General features: G+C 39.8%; 3 protein-coding genes across 8 annotated transcripts; all 3 read right to left on the bottom strand.

The window, feature by feature from the left end:
• Positions 1 to 15: 15 nt before the first annotated feature.
• LOC104720746 (protein NLP3-like) lies at positions 16 to 2,911 on the bottom strand. Its single transcript, XM_087471352.1, has 4 exons — positions 2,186 to 2,911; positions 1,793 to 1,849; positions 997 to 1,708; positions 16 to 887 (listed from the first exon to the last, which is right to left on the bottom strand). Exons 1-4 carry the CDS (start codon positions 2,870 to 2,872, stop codon positions 154 to 156), a joined length of 2,190 nt encoding a protein of 729 aa, XP_087327478.1. The 5' UTR covers positions 2,873 to 2,911; the 3' UTR covers positions 16 to 153.
• Positions 2,912 to 10,921: 8,010 nt separating this feature from the next.
• LOC104720745 (uncharacterized) lies at positions 10,922 to 12,693 on the bottom strand. Of its 2 annotated transcripts, none has more exons than XM_087471347.1 (4): positions 12,554 to 12,693; positions 11,947 to 12,435; positions 11,762 to 11,845; positions 10,922 to 11,249 (listed from the first exon to the last, which is right to left on the bottom strand). In XM_087471347.1, exons 2-4 carry the CDS (start codon positions 12,386 to 12,388, stop codon positions 11,113 to 11,115), a joined length of 663 nt encoding a protein of 220 aa, XP_087327473.1. In that variant the 5' UTR covers positions 12,389 to 12,435; positions 12,554 to 12,693; the 3' UTR covers positions 10,922 to 11,112. The 2 variants fall into 2 exon arrangements, with proteins under 2 accessions (XP_087327473.1, XP_087327475.1); XM_087471349.1 differs by lacking the exon at positions 12,554 to 12,693 and adding an exon at positions 11,346 to 11,456.
• A 5-nt stretch (positions 12,694 to 12,698) lies between these two features.
• Positions 12,699 to 15,818, bottom strand: LOC104720740 (putative galacturonosyltransferase 3). Of its 5 annotated transcripts, XM_087471338.1 has the most exons (9): positions 15,689 to 15,818; positions 15,541 to 15,593; positions 15,383 to 15,443; positions 15,225 to 15,275; positions 15,013 to 15,141; positions 14,328 to 14,662; positions 13,282 to 14,239; positions 13,018 to 13,193; positions 12,699 to 12,968 (listed from the first exon to the last, which is right to left on the bottom strand). In XM_087471338.1, exons 1-9 carry the CDS (start codon positions 15,728 to 15,730, stop codon positions 12,914 to 12,916), a joined length of 1,860 nt encoding a protein of 619 aa, XP_087327464.1. In that variant the 5' UTR covers positions 15,731 to 15,818; the 3' UTR covers positions 12,699 to 12,913. The 5 variants fall into 5 exon arrangements, with proteins under 5 accessions (XP_087327464.1, XP_010436922.1, XP_087327467.1 ...); XM_010438620.3 differs by having other exon boundaries at positions 12,699 to 13,193; XM_087471341.1 differs by lacking the exons at positions 15,013 to 15,141; positions 15,225 to 15,275; positions 15,383 to 15,443; positions 15,541 to 15,593; positions 15,689 to 15,818 and adding an exon at positions 14,750 to 14,827.
• Positions 15,819 to 15,888: the final 70 nt, after the last annotated feature.

The following is a 15,888-nucleotide window of genomic DNA, read 5'->3' as shown; positions in this document are numbered from 1 at the left end:
ATAAAGGATCACAAAAAGCCAACAACTAAATGAATACTTTTATATCAAACAAGTTTGTTGCATATATATGTAAAAAAAAAGATATACAAACCAAGCCAGAGTACATCGATGTAATTAGGATGATGGAATTAGCGAAGAAGGTTTAGGATATGGTTAAGAATCAAAGGAAGGAAGAGAGAGAGGATGGTGAACCAAGATTCTGATAGTTTTTTCAAGAGAAGACTTGTAGACTTGTATGCACTCCTCAAGATCAGCATCGCACGTCAGTAGAACCCATTCTTGATCATCGTCCATGTACTTGAGGCTGAAGTTACTTGTCAAAACATCATCCATCCCAAACCGCTTTGCGATCTCTCTTCTGAGGTCTGTGAGACGCGAGTGGGGCTGCAGGCACATCCTCAGCATGGAATCCCTAAACATAGCCTTCACTTTCATCCCGTCCTTTGCTTTCCTTGAAGCTGTTGCGGATGGCAATGGGGGTAAGGATGAGGTAACACGAGCTGGCCTCTGGTCCTCTTGCAGGCTGCTTAGAGTAAGTAGCTGTGGATGGCTGAGAGCTGGTTTTTGAAAGCCACTAAGTTGTTGCTCTTCGGAGGAGCAACAAGTACTTGAACCTGACGAGCTATGGCTACCAGATAACGAAGGTGGCGACTTAGGAGGAGGCACATGGACAGTTTGGTTTGGATTGATCAAAGGAAAAGAAGAAGATTGAAGTTGAGGGAAACTTGAGTAGAAGGAGGCGAGATGGAGAGAGCCTTGAACTCCTTCAACAGAGTCCATCACCACCTGCAGTTTTCGAAGAGAATGTCCAACTTTCTTGATCTTCCTCGATGGCCACCTTGAGATTCCGTGCTGTCTGCAGATCCTCTTCAAGGTCGTCGGACATACTGCAAAATGTAATGCAATCATCATCATTCATCATCATCATCTGTATATATATATATATCTCTATCCAAATTAATTAATTAAGGAGTATGTATCTGTCTGTATATCTACCCCCAATATTTTTAGCAGCGTCTTTAAGGCTGCCAGCAAAGTGTTGTTTGAGCGTCTCCAAAGTGATATCGTTTTCAGCCCTTGTCTTGCGTTTCCGGCTCTCCAAGGAGGAAGAAGAAGAAGAAAATGAAAGCGACTTGCCCTTGGGATCCGTAGCCTCCTCTTGTGCTGATCGGCTAGAGTGATCTGTGAGGGGCGTGGCTGTGTCCCTCACGTCTTCTGCAAGTTGGTCGTCTACCATCAGATGTGGTGAGCTCTGGAAGCGTTGGTTGAGTTGGGAGACGAGGGTCAGCCTCTGAGTTTGGATGTCAAGACAGTCCCTGGGGAAGAAGAACTCGAGAACAAATTGGACGGTGCGGTTGCGTCTGGTCAGGAGAGGCACGGCGAGAGCAGCGTGGAGGTCCAACATCTTGGCGTAATGGGAGAGAGGGTAGCTCCACTTGCTGAAGATGGCCACATCTGTTACGAAACACTGTTTCTTGGTAGCAAAAGCTCTTCCAGCGATTCCTTGGCCGCCGAGTAGATGGTGCTCTGAACAGGCGGCCAGGAAGCAGCGGCTGTTTTGGTCAGCGGCGTAACAGGCGGAGATTAGAGCTGAAAGGGTGGATGAGTCTTGGTGCCCCCACGTGATGGCTAGAGAGAGTCCGTTCCAACTGCAGATGCCTTGGAGAATCGAGGCCACCTCTGTGTGAAGGTCGTCGTCTGCGTGGGGCTGATGGGAAAAGGACACCACTGAGAGATTATTCTATGTAGAGAATGTGCAAGTGAATTAGGGAAAGGGACTTGAAGAACTGACCTTGAGAGAGGCTGCAGGAATGATGGAGGAGGTTTGTGAAGTCCGGAGATCAAAGGCCTGGGAGAAATATATTTATCAGATTTGTGACTCTAATTTAGTCTTGTTTATATAATAGTAACGTACGCATCGAATGTTAACCATTGAAGCTCTTCAAAGGTTGCTTACGTCAACCAAAATAATAATAATGCAAAGACATGGGAGCGAGTCAATGCTGAGCAGTGTTCCAACAGTGCAGTGACAAGAATATATTTACTTTTAGATGGAATAAATTAGACTCAATCAGACTTGACTTCTTTTATCAGAATATATATAGAGTACTCCATCAAATTCATCAGTTTAATGACTTAATCTTATACATATATATATCAACAGTTAGGTTAAATTCATAATGACCTCAAGGGCATGGCAGATGGTGTGAATTTGGGAGGCATACTCCAAGTTGCGGCGAGTGGTGACCATTTCCATGACGGCCACGCAGTTCCCCGACGCTCCTTGGAATAGTGGTACAGCGAGGGAGGCTCGAACCTGGTACCTACGGGCGTATCCTATGCGAGGGTACTCCTCGCTCCTGAAGAAGCGAACGTCTGGTGTCCACTCAGGCATCCTCCTCAAGAACACGCGCCCAGGCAACCCCATCAGCTGGTCCGACCCAACCTCTGCTGCGAAGCTGTAGCCGGCTGAGGCGTCTCTGTAGAGGGCCAGGCTCTGGCTCTGGGAGAAGGGGTTGAGAGAGTAAGGCTGCTCCTCCGTGCTCAGCACTCTTCCGCTCCTTCTCTCTACAGGCACCCACAGCTGGATCAGCAACTCCCTTTCTCCCATCACCTCTTGCAGGTGCCTCATGGCGCAAGTCACTCTCTCCTTCAGCCTTGATGATGATGCTACCCCATTCTCTTTGTCCCACCACTCCTCCCACAAGAGCTCGTCCATAAAGTTTTTAGGGAAGTCCACCACGCCCGAGTTGTTGCTTTCTTCCATGAGAGCCGGATGGGTGTTAGACAAAGACAATGAGGGATATTTGATGAACCAAACTGAGACAAAATAAATAAAATTAATATAGAGAAAGAGAGATGATGCAAGCATGTGGTTTGATATATAACGCTCTCTCCTTCTTTTCCTTTGTTGTTCAATATCAAACGCCAACGACTCTCTTTTAAAACTTTAAAGAAATTAAAAAGAAAAGCAAATAGCTAAAGAGAGAGAGAGAGCTGCCAAAATGGGATAAGTCAGACAGCTAAATAAACAAAAAAAAAAACCAATTGCTCAAAAAGGTCAAACCCCTTGTATCTTAATTTATTATAATGTTTGATGAATTTTTGGCGCCGACCTCATCTCATCATCATCTGAATCTTACTAATCCGATCCATCCTGCAGTTACAAGTATTAGTATTTATATATGTATCAAAGATAATCAAAAGAAAAAAAGAAACACAAAAAATGTGAGAGAAACATGTAATTAATGGTAATGTGTGAGAGCGAGATGATGATGAAGCAGCAAGAAAGAATTAAAGGATATAATAATAATAATTACTCGTATTCTTGAAGAATCAAAAACAACAACAACTGGATCCAGCTTGGCTAGAGAGGCAGAAGAACTGAAGATGGAAGGAATCTTTGGTCGTGAGCGTGCAGAATCTTTTTGAAGGGTCCACACCATAAAATTGTCAAATATTTTGTAATCAGATCACCGTGATCAATATATATGTACTGTATATCTTATACTTTTTTTGTTCCTGAATCTCCGAGGGTTTAGGTGGTCCAATGCTGAACTAGGCAAATCCAAGTTATTTTGATTGTGGGTACCAAATTAGCTAGCAAAAGTCACTTCTTCAGTCGATGTACTTACTTACTACTTCTCATTATAATGTTTTTTTTTTTTCTGATGTAAAAGCTAGGGTTCCGAGATATGATTTAATAAAGACGCTCAACTAATCACTAATCAAGGTGATTGATTCCATGAAAGATTCCAAAAGGGACATGTCATAATGATATAAGCGAGCAAATCGTGTGGTGGAATTTGTATATATATGCTTAATTCTTTTTCGCATTATTTTGTGTTTTTAATTCGTCTCATTTGTTTAATTACATCATACTAATAAATAAAAAAATGGCATCATTATTGTTTATTTTCCGAGAAACACGATTGTAATTTTTTTTTTGAAGAATTAACCGGTCTTAATTAACAACATATATGACCTTTCAAATCTGATGATACGATTATTTTGCCGTTCTATCTAGTTTCTTTTGTTCTATAGTTTAAAACTAGAGAAAAAAAAAAGATAAAAGAAATTAAAGAGCTAAGAATTGTTTAAAGGGAAGCCAATGAGATGAAGGCAGGTGGTAAACGAAGCAAAAAACAGTAGATAAAGAGAAAAAAGAGAGAGGTCACTTATTAGTTTGCGTTATCAAAATTACTAGTGTGATGACTCTTGAGGATTACGGGAAGCCAAAGCCCGTCCATGCCAAGCTTCGCGATATATATATATATATATATATATATATATATATATATATATATATATATATATATATATATATTCATCAGAAATGGTTTAGCATATCATCAACCCTAATCGTCATACGTGTGATTGGAACTAATGGGTAACACGCTCATATATATTAGAGTTTAGAGACTATGTATATGTTAGAAAAATTAGTAGCAAAGCCTTTAAAATGTTGCTTTTGAGGAGACATATTGATAACCCGTAGAATAGTTTGACCACCCATTTGCCAAACTAAAATTCCGTGACCTCAAAAACTGAACGATATTTGCTTCTTGTATCTCTTAGAAGAGTTACCTAGCTCTACCTCCTTGCATAAAAATTAAGAATATTGTTTCCCTTTTAGTTATAGCTTTTGCTAGTTACGCCGTCTAAAGTGAATCTAAACTCCACTCTGATCCCTTTCTTTTTATTTTTAAAACTGCGCACACAATATTTTATATATCACATAGTTTGTTAAAGACTGAATCTCATATATGGGATTTATTAGTCTAAAGATAGTGTCTAATTATCCTTCTTCTTTTTATTGTCATTCTCGTCTCGACGTCTCGTTTACGTGCCTTGCACACACACACACACACAAAAGAAAGAAAAGAAAAAAAGAAGCAGAGTTGTATTTCTATCTCAAACCATTAAACTAGTCCTATAAATATATAGTAAGGGCTGGGTTGAGAAATCAATGATGGATCTGTCCGAATCTTTCTCTATATGACATCAGCAACCTGTCAGAATCTCACTTCTTTAATCTCATTAATATTACACATTACATATGGTTATTTAACTAATGTTGGTTTAAGCTTGAGAAGGACTTAAAGAAGGACAAGGCAGAGCATTCCTAATCGAGTTATGATTAGTGAATGAATAAGGATCAAACTCTATTTGGTGTTTTCCTAGTAGGACTAGGATTGTCTTTGTTATATATATGTATGTCGAGCTATGACATTAACATATAGAGATTAAGAGTTTGAGAGAGAACAATTGTGAGAGAGTTTTAGTTTTGAGAGATTTTTTCTAGAGCTAATAATAAGAGAGTTATTCTTATTTGATCTTTTGTTCTTTACACAAACCTGCAACCTGCATTTTTCTATATTTGGTATCAGAGCTAAACAATGACCGAAGGAGAAAGTGCTATTGTGATCAACAAACCAACAGAGGGAGGAGGATCTTCCTCCATCACATGTCCAATGCTAACAACCACAAACTACACAGTTTGGGCACTGAAGATGAAATTTGTGCTCAGGGTCAACAAAGTTTGGGAGACAATTGATGCAGAAACTATAGATGAAGAAAAGAATGACATGGCTATTGCATTACTGTTTCAATCTATCCCAGAGGCACTCATCTTGCAGTTAGGAGAGCTCGACACAGCTAAAAAGATATGGTTAGCAATCAAAAATAGACATGTAGGAGCTGAGAGAGTTCGTGAGGCTAGACTACAAACACTGATGACTGATTTTGATCGACTGAAGATGAAAGATACAGAGAGTATTGATGAGTTTTCTGGGAGAATATCCGAACTCTCCTCAAAATCAGCTGCACTAGGGACAATAATCGAAGAATCCAAGCTAGTCAAGAAGTTTCTTAAAACTCTTCCTCGGAAGAAATACATTCATATTGTAGCATCTTTAGAGCAAGTACTAGACTTAAACACAACAAGCTTTGTAGAAATTGTAGGCCGACTTAAAGCCTACAAAGAAAGAATATTCGAAGATGAAGAACCACAAGAAGAACAGAACAAGTTAATGTATGCTAATACTGTCTCTAATGTTTTCTGGGAGAATATCCGAACTCTCCTCAAAATCAGCTGCACTAGGGACAATAATCGAAGAATCCAAGCTAGTCAAGAAGTTTCTTAAAACTCTTCCTCGGAAGAAATACATTCATATTGTAGCATCTTTAGAGCAAATACTAGACTTAAACACAACAAGCTTTGTAGAAATTGTAGGCCGACTTAAAGCCTACGAAGAAAGAATATTCGAAGATGAAGAACCACAAGAAGAACAGAACAAGTTAATGTATGCTAATACTGTCTCTAATGTTGATACGCAAGCAAGATATTCTAATCAACATCAACATGAGTACAACGAAAGCTACAGAGGAAGAGGCAGAGGAGGAAGGTTCTCCTATCGAGGAAGAGGACGTGGACGTAATGGAGGAAGAGATCCCTCGCAGGTTACATGTTTCAGATGTGACAAGATGGGGCATTATGCAAGCAGTTGTCCAGATCGTTTGTTGAAATTGCAGGAAACTCAAGAAGTGGAGAAGGATACGGAAACTGCAGACGAACTTATGCTACATGAGGTTGTATTTCTGAATGAAAAACAATGTGTACCTAGTCAATTCGAAACAAACACAGGAGGAGACAATATTTGGTATCTTGACAATGGGGCTAGCAACCACATGACTGGAGATAGAAGATACTTTGACACACTCGATCTGACAGTCACAGGAAAAGTTAGATTTGGAGATGACTCTCGTATTGATATTAAAGGAAAAGGCACGATAGCCTTTGTTGATCTGAATGGAAAGCCAAGAAAGATGATTGATGTCTACTATATTCCAGGATTGAAAAGTAATATAGTCAGTCTTGGTCAGGCAACAGAAGCTGGATGTGACATTCGACTAAGGAACGGACACTTAACTATGAGAGATCGTGAAGGAAAACTTCTTGTGAAAGCAGAGAGATCACCAAACAGACTTTACAAGGTTCGAATGGGATTGAAAGATAATACATGCCTCTACTTAACAGAAATAAGTAATGCAGGAAAGTGGCATGCACGGATGGGTCATGTGAACTTTGAAACATTGAATACTATGATTGAGAAGAAGATTGTTCATGGAGCCCCAAGGTCTACACTTGAAAAAGAACTCTGTAGTTCGTGTTTGCTTGGTAAACAAACGAGACGAGTTTTTCCACAGGCAACATCATATCGAGCAACGAAGAAGCTTGAGCATATACACGGTGACCTATGTGGTCCTATTACACCAAGTACGAGTGCTGGAAAACGATATGTTTTTGTCCTTATAGACGACTTCTCCCGATACATGTGGACGATCCTGTTACACGAGAAAGGAGAAGCTTTTGGGAAATTTAAAAGCTTCAAAGCAATGATAGAAAAGGAGACAGAGAGCAAAATACAAACTTTGAGAACAGATAGAGGGGGAGAGTTTTTATCAAATGAGTTTAGAAGTTTTTGTGAGGAGAATGGCATTCAAAGACATCTCACAGCACCTTATACACCACAACAAAACGGTGTAGTTGAAAGGAGAAACAGAACACTAATGGAGATGGCAAGAAGTATTTTGAAACACATGTACATGCCTAACTACATGTGGGGAGAGGCTGTAAGACATTCAACCTATGTCTTAAACAGAGTAGCAACACGGTCTCTTAAGGATCAAACACCGTATGAACTGTTTAGAGGGAAGAAGCCAAATGTTGATCACATTCGTGTCTTCAGATGCATCGGTTATGCAAAGGTTGATTCACCACATCTTAGGAAGCTTGATGACAGAAGTCGCATCCTTGTTCACCTAGGAACAGAACCTGGATCGAAGGCCTATCGATTGTTTGACCCTCTCACAAAGAAGATCAGTGTTAGTAGGGATGTTATTTTTGATGAAACAAAAGGATGGGACTGGAATGGTGTCGATACTATAAGAAATAATAATGAAAGCTTTAAGATTATGATTGATGGGTTTGGAAATAACGGACTTCAAGAGGATGTTCAGGAATCAGAGATAGAACAAGTTGGTGAAAACAGAGGAGTATCAGAGATTAGTGAAGACAGAGTTGACAATGAAGAGATGGACGAACAAAACGAGAATAATTGGACACCTGAAAGATTATCTCCCGTTATGTTAAGAAGATCCCAGAGAGAAAGACATGTTCCAAAATATCTTGAGGATTACGTTCTGCTAGCTGAAGAAGAAGGAGAAATGCTACTTTTAGTATTGAACAATGAATCAAGAAACTTTCAAGAAGCAAAGGACTCAAAAGAATGGATACACGCTTGCAAAGAAGAAGTTGGCTCGATTGAAAGATTGAAAACATGGGATCTTGTTGATTTGCCTATAGGAGCAAAACCAATCGGGCTTAAATGGGTGTTTAAACTCAAGAAAAACTCAGATGGAAGTATCAACAAGCACAAATCTAGACTTGTTGCAAAGGGATATGTGCAACAATATGGAGTTGACTTTGAGGAGGCTTTTGCTCCAGTGGCAAGAATTGAAACAATTAGATTGCTTATTGATCTTGCAGCAGCATATGGATGGGAGATACATCATCTTGATGTTAAAACTGCCTTTTTGCATGGTGAGCTCAAAGAAACAGTTTATGTTTCACAGCCAGAAGGTTTTCTAAAGACTGGAAGTGAAGAGAAGGTATACAAGTTAAACAAAGCGCTTTATGGCTTGCGTCAAGCACCTAGAGCATGGAACAACAAGTTGAACACAATTTTGCTGAGCTTAAGATTTGTTAAGTGTTCGAAGGAACCATCTGTATATCGCAAAGAAGTTGGTGAGCACTTGCTAGTCATTGGGGTGTATGTTGATGATTTATTTGTGACAGGCACAAATTTGAAGATTATTAACGATTTCAAGAGAGAGATGTCTTCAAAGTTTGAAATGAGTGATTTAGGCATGCTAACATATTACTTGGGAATCGAGGTACTACAACATCAAGGAGGCATAACCTTGAATCAAACTCGTTATGCTCAAAAGATTCTTGAAGAAGCAGGGATGCGAGACTGCAATCTGGTACATACACCGATGGAGGTTGGACTAAAGTTGTCTAAAGCAGAGAATGAGAAAGAGATTGATGCAACAATATACAGGAAAAACGTGGGATGTCTTCGCTACTTGCTCCATACGCGACCTGATTTATCCTTTTGTGTTGGAGTTCTAAGTAGATATATGCAGAGTCCTAGAGAATCTCATGGAGCAGCTATGAAACAATGTTTGAGGTACTTAAAGGGAACTACAGAACTCGGTTTAACATTTGGGAGAACAAAGATACCGAAGCTGATAGGATATAGTGACAGTAGTCACAATGTCGATCCAGATGATGGCAAGAGCACTTCTGGACATATATTTTACTTAGGAGAAAGTCCGATAACTTGGTGTTCACAGAAGCAAGAAGTCATAGCCTTATCTTCTTGTGAGGCTGAATTTATGGCTGGAACAGAGGCGGCAAAACAGGCCATTTCGTTACAAGAACTGCTTAGTGAAGTTACCGGAGCTCCATGTGAGAAGGTTACAATACGTCTCGACAATCAGTCTGCAATTGCATTAACAAGGAATCCTGTGTTTCATGGCCGCAGTAAACACATACATAGGCGGTTCCATTTTATAAGAGAATGTGTCGAGAGTGGATTGATCGAGGTAGAACATGTTCCAGGAAGCGAGCAGAAAGCTGACATATTGACTAAAGCTCTTGGAAGGATTAAGTTCGAAGAAATGAGAGACCTTATTGGAGTTAGTGTTGTGAAGAGAGAAGTCAAGCTTAAAGGGGAGAATGTTGGTTTAAGCTTGAGAAGGACTTAAAGAAGGAAAAGGCAGAGCATTCCTAATCGAGTTATGATTAGTGAATGGATAAGGATCAAACTCTATTTGGTGTTTTCCTAGTAGGACTAGGATTGTCTTTGTTATATATATGTATGTCGAGCTATGACATTAACATATAGAGATTAAGAGTTTGAGAGAGAACAATTGTGAGAGAGCTTTAGTTTTGAGAGATTTTTTCTAGAGCTAATAATAAGAGAATTATTCTTATTTGATCTTTTGTTCTTTACACAAACTTGCAACCTGCATTTTTCTATAACTAATACTCCATATATTAGTAGTAAACTTCAATGAGGCTAAGGGAATCCTAATAAACAAAACAGCATATCTGAATGAAGAAGATCTATTTATGTTATGCTTCATAACAAAAAATCGTATTCCAAATATTTATAATGAGATATGTACTGTATGTGGTGTGCCATGCCATCCATTAATTAACTCACCACCACAAATACGCAGACTTAACCGCAATATACTGAAAATTACGTTGGGATAAGTTAGCTTCTTTTAACAAAAAGAGGGAAACTAATTATGGAATAGCCACCGATACATATATAAATGATGCACAGCAAAGTGTTTATTAATTGATTAAATTATACCGAAAATAATACAGTACAGTATGTGTATTTGGATGACATCATGAAGCTCTTTAATAAATTAAACGGAAACAGCTGAAGTCAACAACCTAATCATAATCGTCCACGTATTGTAAATGTATACATTACTTTGTTTTTTTGTTGTTGTTGTTGTTGCTGTTGTTATGTTATTAGTGTATTTAGTAGTGGATCATTCAATATACAATTACTAGTAGTAAATTAATTAAAAGGGATGGACATCCAATGCTCCTCTCTTACAGACCAGAAATGTCAAATAGCCTCTCCTCTCCTCTCTCCTATATAATTTGTTGTTGATAAATTGCCAAACTTGTTGACTCTCTCCCTCTCTCTCTGTATCATCAATTTAAAACCCAATCTCTTCATATCTCCTATATATAAGGGATATATATATATATAATATATAAGATGCATGGACTTGGTAGTATTCGGTTGTATGTAGTAGAGATTAGAGATACAATTACAATGGGATCTTCTTATAATAATACCCAAGGTGACGTGCCACAGTTGTCTCAGAGTTTTTGAGGAATATTGAAATCCCCCCCCCCCCCCCCCCTAACTCGTGGGGCTTAGATCATCTCTTACATGGTATTTTTATTATGCATACATGATTTTTTTGTTGTACATTCCAGATAATGAATTCCTCTTACGGAGGGGACAAATTAAAAGATAGGCTCACCCGACAAAATCTATCACAACTACTGTAGCAATGCCTCTTCGCCCTCATTATTAATTGCCCTTTCTTCGCTTTTGTGTTCATCCACATCAGTGCGCTCTTGCCTTCTGGAAAAGTAAGTAATCACAACATCATACTTTATCATCAGTCTAACAGCACAAAAATGATTACAGTACGGTCTACGGTTAACAAACAACACTTACGCTTCCCATTTTAATTTGTCTCTTACTATTCTCTGTCATTTGATGAAGTTTTTAGACTGTGCACAGACCGTCCTAACACGTTTAAAGCCGCTACACGCTGCATCTCTCTCGCTGCACCAGGACCACCAACACATTCTTTATAGCAAAATACTTTCTTATGACATACCGTTACAAACCTATAAGCCTAAAGCCTAGCACAAAACTCTACTGTAAATAATGGGTACGGTTACATACATATTCACTTTTCATATCACAAACAAAGGCTATCTTACTTTTCAATCAGCTGGTCTATATATGCTGTGACTAATGTAGTCTATAGTTTTCACACCAACCTTAATCTGATTCTGAGCCAAACAGTACCCTTTCTTTCTATCAGGTCTCATTTGATGTTGGTAGGAAAGAGAGAGAACGAGTACCTTCCTCGAGAGAGAATTGAATAGACCTCTTTTCCAACTCAACAGCATGCTTGCTAAGCTCGGAGGAGGGAAGTGACCAAAGCACTGACAGTATAAACATAGAAAAGTGATCCGAATTAGAGTGACATATCTATCTATCTTATCTAACTTAATTATAGAAAAAGAATGGTGAAAGAGGAGCTTACTCTGTACATGATCGTTGCGATCAGATTCATTAAGCTTATTAAGAAGCGTTTGAAGATGATCGTAACGCTCTTCCCAGTCTAACCTATGGCTGGGCGGTCCCTGAGGGGAAGAGCTGGCCACAGCCACAGCCACGGTTGGTGGTTCCTTAGGCGAAGCTGCCACAGCCACAGCCACAGCCACGGTTGGTGGTTCCTTAGGCGGAGCTGTGCTAGCAGCAGCTTTGGAAGTGTCAACCTCGACTCTTCTGCGGACATATACAAGTCGCCCGCTTGCAACATTAGTGGCCGGAGATAATGGATTCACAGGAGAGTTCGTCGGAGGTTTCTTTACCCCAAGTGATATCGAATCTTGTTGGACGGGTGTGTTCTTGCTTTGTGAATCTTTTGATGGAGTCTTTGCTCCGCCGTCGGAATCGGGAATTGCAGAATCGCAAGGTTCCATATCGATGAAGACCTCCTAACTAACTAACTAACTACTACTCCTTATTACTGTAAAAGCAAGAAGCTAAATAAGGACAGCGATTCATTCGAGCGCACAAACCCAGACTAGGATTTGAAAAATTTGGAAACTTCATGATGAATGAAGAAGAATCGGAGGGAATTTTACCTGGAGAATGGAGATGGCGACGGATCGATGCTCTGATGAGCGTGCCCGTTGCGTTTTCTTCTCTTTTCTTTTAAGAGGAGAGCAATGATGGGCCAATATAAGGCCCATTAATGTGAAGAAAATGATACATATTAGGCCCATTTCATGTTCAAGATGAGCTTTTTTATTTGGGTCGGTGAAATATGATTTTATGGTTAAATAAGTTGCTAAAACCAAAAAAAAAAAAAAACAAGAGTTAGTAATGTATATTTCATACTAACAGTAATAATCATCCCTCTCTGTTGGTTCCTTGCCTTGCTATGGTTGGTATACTGAAAACAATTTTACTTCCCCCCTGTGCTTCATCTACCTCCTCTCTCTTCATTCATTCGTTGATGTTGCAGCGACGGAGATATGGATTATCATACTCGACATACTTGGACCAGTATGCTTTGTACTTGGCAAATGCCAAACCCAGCCATGGCTTATAGTTCCCATTGTAATGCACTACCGCTGCATTCTCTATTGCTGTTTGGTTCAGCGCCGGGTCATATCCCAGCCCCAGTACGTGCCAGCTCCTCTCCATTGCATATGTCAGGTTGTAAAATGTTATCAGCCCCGGTGGCAACGAACCCAGCTTCCACAGTGTTCTGTCTTCATTCTGAATCACACACCCCACAAGATATTATTATTATAGACACACACAGCAAAATGTCTCTTCAAATTTCAATCATGAAAAAATGCCTTACCATGTCTTGCCAATAGTGATATATCCCTGTAATGTTCCGTTTCCTCCACTCTTTCAGGTCAAACATATTCATCCCAAATGCCCACCCGCAAGCACCTGCGTCGAAATTCTCTGAGATCTTTGGATTTGAGAAGTTGAGGTACTTGTCAAATCTGTGGAAGCTCTCCTTGCACGTCTCCACCGCACCATTCACTTTTCCTTGCATGTCTACTCCCCATAGAGGTGCCAGGTCCTTTTGCACCACAATATCATCGTCTAAAAACAGAATCTTGTCCAGCTTCGGGTAAACCTCTGGAAGGTAGAACCTGAGATGATTCAGCATTGATAGATACTTTGGGTTGCGGTACTTAAGATTGTCTGCGCCAGCAGAGATAGATGAAGGATGATTTGCTTTGAAATAGTATTCTTTCAGCCTTGCAGATTCAAGCTGCCGTAGAACAGAGCAATAAGAGGAGTTCAGCCACTTAAAATCGTTGATGTTTTCAACTTGAATTGTCGCATCGGCAGGAGCACTGATGCGAAACCACATCTTCATTGCAGCAAAGTTCAATTTGTCAGTTACTATATGGAACACATGCTTCTGCGGCTCCTTTGCATTCAAAACAGTGGAATTGACCACCACAGATGTGGCCAGAACATTATCCGAAAATATCGCATAGTGATAGAGAGAAGGATCTTCAAACTTCTTTCGACTGACATCCTCTTTGACTGCATCCTCTTTATTGAAACCTAGGATATAATAGTCTGCCGCTAACTGCAGACTCAGGCAATGCAATGGCTTGGGAAAGGTTTTGGCAGCTAGCTGAATTAAGAAGGTGCCCTTTTTCTTCAGTCCATCAACATTGCGTTCTGTGGATTGAAGCATGGCCCGGAATTTTTTTGCAAGTTCATGGCAGTCATATAACTCGTCTTTTGCAAAAGAGAGGGCATGGCCCATGGCTTTTGCTTGATCCAGAGCGCTAGCAAATATAAAAGGGATGTAAAAAATATCAACAAATAAAAGTTGCCTCACTAATCTATGTTGGCAAGAGGAATGTAAAGAAGTACCTTGAAGGAAGGTCAGCATCAGAGGTTGCTTTTCCTATAACACGTTGATTTTCTCCATACTGCTGCACCAAGAATGCGTACAGATTGGTTACATTTTTTGATTTGGCAATATTTGCATAAGCTTTTGCCATTATGATCTGGTCTCTCATAAGCTTCAAGATAGCATCAGCATTTGGACTCTCATAGTCTCTCCTCCATATGCTGTATTTCCCAATGACTGAGTTTTCAAAGTTGGTTGACTTCTCAATGGCTGCTTCTTGCATCTGCTCGTCAGTTTCCTTTTGTTGTAGTATCAGCTCCAGAGTTCGTTGACCTCTCCTTTCCTGACGTAAAATCTGAAAGATATAGAATTTGTTACAGTCCCAGTCATCTATAATCAAGGCATACAGAGGTTACAAAAAGAAGGCTATCTGACAGATCACCTGAGAAGGAAGAGTATGAGCAAGCTTAAGGATAAAATCCAAGGGAACGAAAAGAAATGTCTAATATCTTTCTAGCCTCTGCGAGGAATCTCAGAATCAGATCACACATGGTTAGAACAAAGGAAGTTCATGAGAGAAATCACTTCACACAGTATAATTTGTCTCCTCTAGCTCATGTCCATAGGATGGATATACAGAACTAATGATCAAATCATATAAAAACAAGAAACAAAGTCTTAAACAGACATGAAATGTGTTGGTACCTGCGAACCTTTTTTCTTGCCGGTAACTTGATTCTCCAAAACCCAAGAAGATGAAAGATCCCCCATTTTCACCCTACCAAGCCGTATATGGCCATAATGGTCACTGTATGTGGCAACTATGTTCAGATCCTTGAGATAACAAAAAACCTATTAGAAGTAGGAAGCATAGATATGTAGTATAATTATTCAAGAGAAAGAAGAGCCTTACTTACTTTGAGATCTGGATCGTAGTGTAGAGCAGCAGCTGAGGAAGCGTGCGCATCCTGAAGTCATATTAGTGGATACCCAAAAAATCAATCACAAGCTATTATATAGTTATAGACAGAGCCCCACAGAAGTGTGATATCTGAATCTAGGGAAGGAATGAGACCTCTAGATTATTACAGCCACGACAATCTTGCAGCGGACGATAAGCTTTAAGTTCTCTGTGGCTGTACACAAGGAAGCAACAAAAAGAGAGAATCAACACGTGTAGCCAAAACAAAAAAAAGAGGAGCTTCCGGGAGAGAGAGATATAATATCCATTACGGTGCTTGTGACTCAAAAATGGCTCCACCGACATGAACATCATGTAGCAATACCTGCCAATCGTTGATCAAGATACACTCTTGTTAGTTCAAAATTTGAAATCATATGGAACTGAGAACAAATCAAAAGCTAGGAGAAGAGTAGGTACCAGGCATAAGAAGGCATGAAGGAAGCATCTCGAGAACGTCATCTGGATCTGACGGATAGATATCACCACATCATCGCCGCCGGCGAATGTAATTAGAAAGAATCAGAATCGCTCGCCGCAGATTTCTTCTTATTAAAAAGAGCAAATTAGTCGGGAGGGAGGAGGTTTGTAGAAACGTGCACGTGCTGCCGTTTCGTGGT

This window comes from Camelina sativa, chromosome 11 (genome assembly GCF_030686135.1).
Source record: "Camelina sativa cultivar CO46 ecotype springtype chromosome 11, ASM3068613v1".
NCBI classification, from domain to species: domain Eukaryota; kingdom Viridiplantae; phylum Streptophyta; class Magnoliopsida; order Brassicales; family Brassicaceae; genus Camelina; species Camelina sativa.
Note: the sequence above shows the minus strand (reverse complement) of the source record. Positions and strands in the feature narration are given on the sequence as shown.

What these genes read in the sequence shown, in the direction of transcription:
- LOC104720740 (XM_010438620.3), bottom strand. Translation starts at nt 15,730, where the DNA reads ATGACGTTCTCGAGATGCTTCCTTCATGCCTTCTTATGCCTG. An exon ending in ATTTTTGAGTCACAAGCACC is followed by an intron (nt 15,444 to 15,540) that starts GTAATGGATATT and finishes CCTTGTGTACAG; the next exon opens with CCACAGAGAACTTAAAGCTT. An exon ending in ATCACTATTGGCAAGACATG is followed by an intron (nt 13,194 to 13,281) that starts GTAAGGCATTTT and finishes TGTGTGATTCAG; the next exon opens with AATGAAGACAGAACACTGTG.
- LOC104720745 (XM_087471347.1), bottom strand. Translation starts at nt 12,388, where the DNA reads ATGGAACCTTGCGATTCTGCAATTCCCGATTCCGACGGCGGAGCAAAG. An exon ending in TCGCAACGATCATGTACAGA is followed by an intron (nt 11,846 to 11,946) that starts GTAAGCTCCTCT and finishes TTATACTGTCAG; the next exon opens with TGCTTTGGTCACTTCCCTCC. An exon ending in TCAATTCTCTCTCGAGGAAG is followed by an intron (nt 11,250 to 11,761) that starts GTACTCGTTCTC and finishes TTACTTTTCCAG; the next exon opens with AAGGCAAGAGCGCACTGATG.
- LOC104720746 (XM_087471352.1), bottom strand. Translation starts at nt 2,872, where the DNA reads ATGCTTGCATCATCTCTCTTTCTCTATATTAATTTTATTTATTTTGTC. An exon ending in CCATCTGCCATGCCCTTGAG is followed by an intron (nt 1,850 to 2,185) that starts GTCATTATGAAT and finishes TATTTCTCCCAG; the next exon opens with GCCTTTGATCTCCGGACTTC. An exon ending in TTCCTGCAGCCTCTCTCAAG is followed by an intron (nt 1,709 to 1,792) that starts GTCAGTTCTTCA and finishes TTTTCCCATCAG; the next exon opens with CCCCACGCAGACGACGACCT.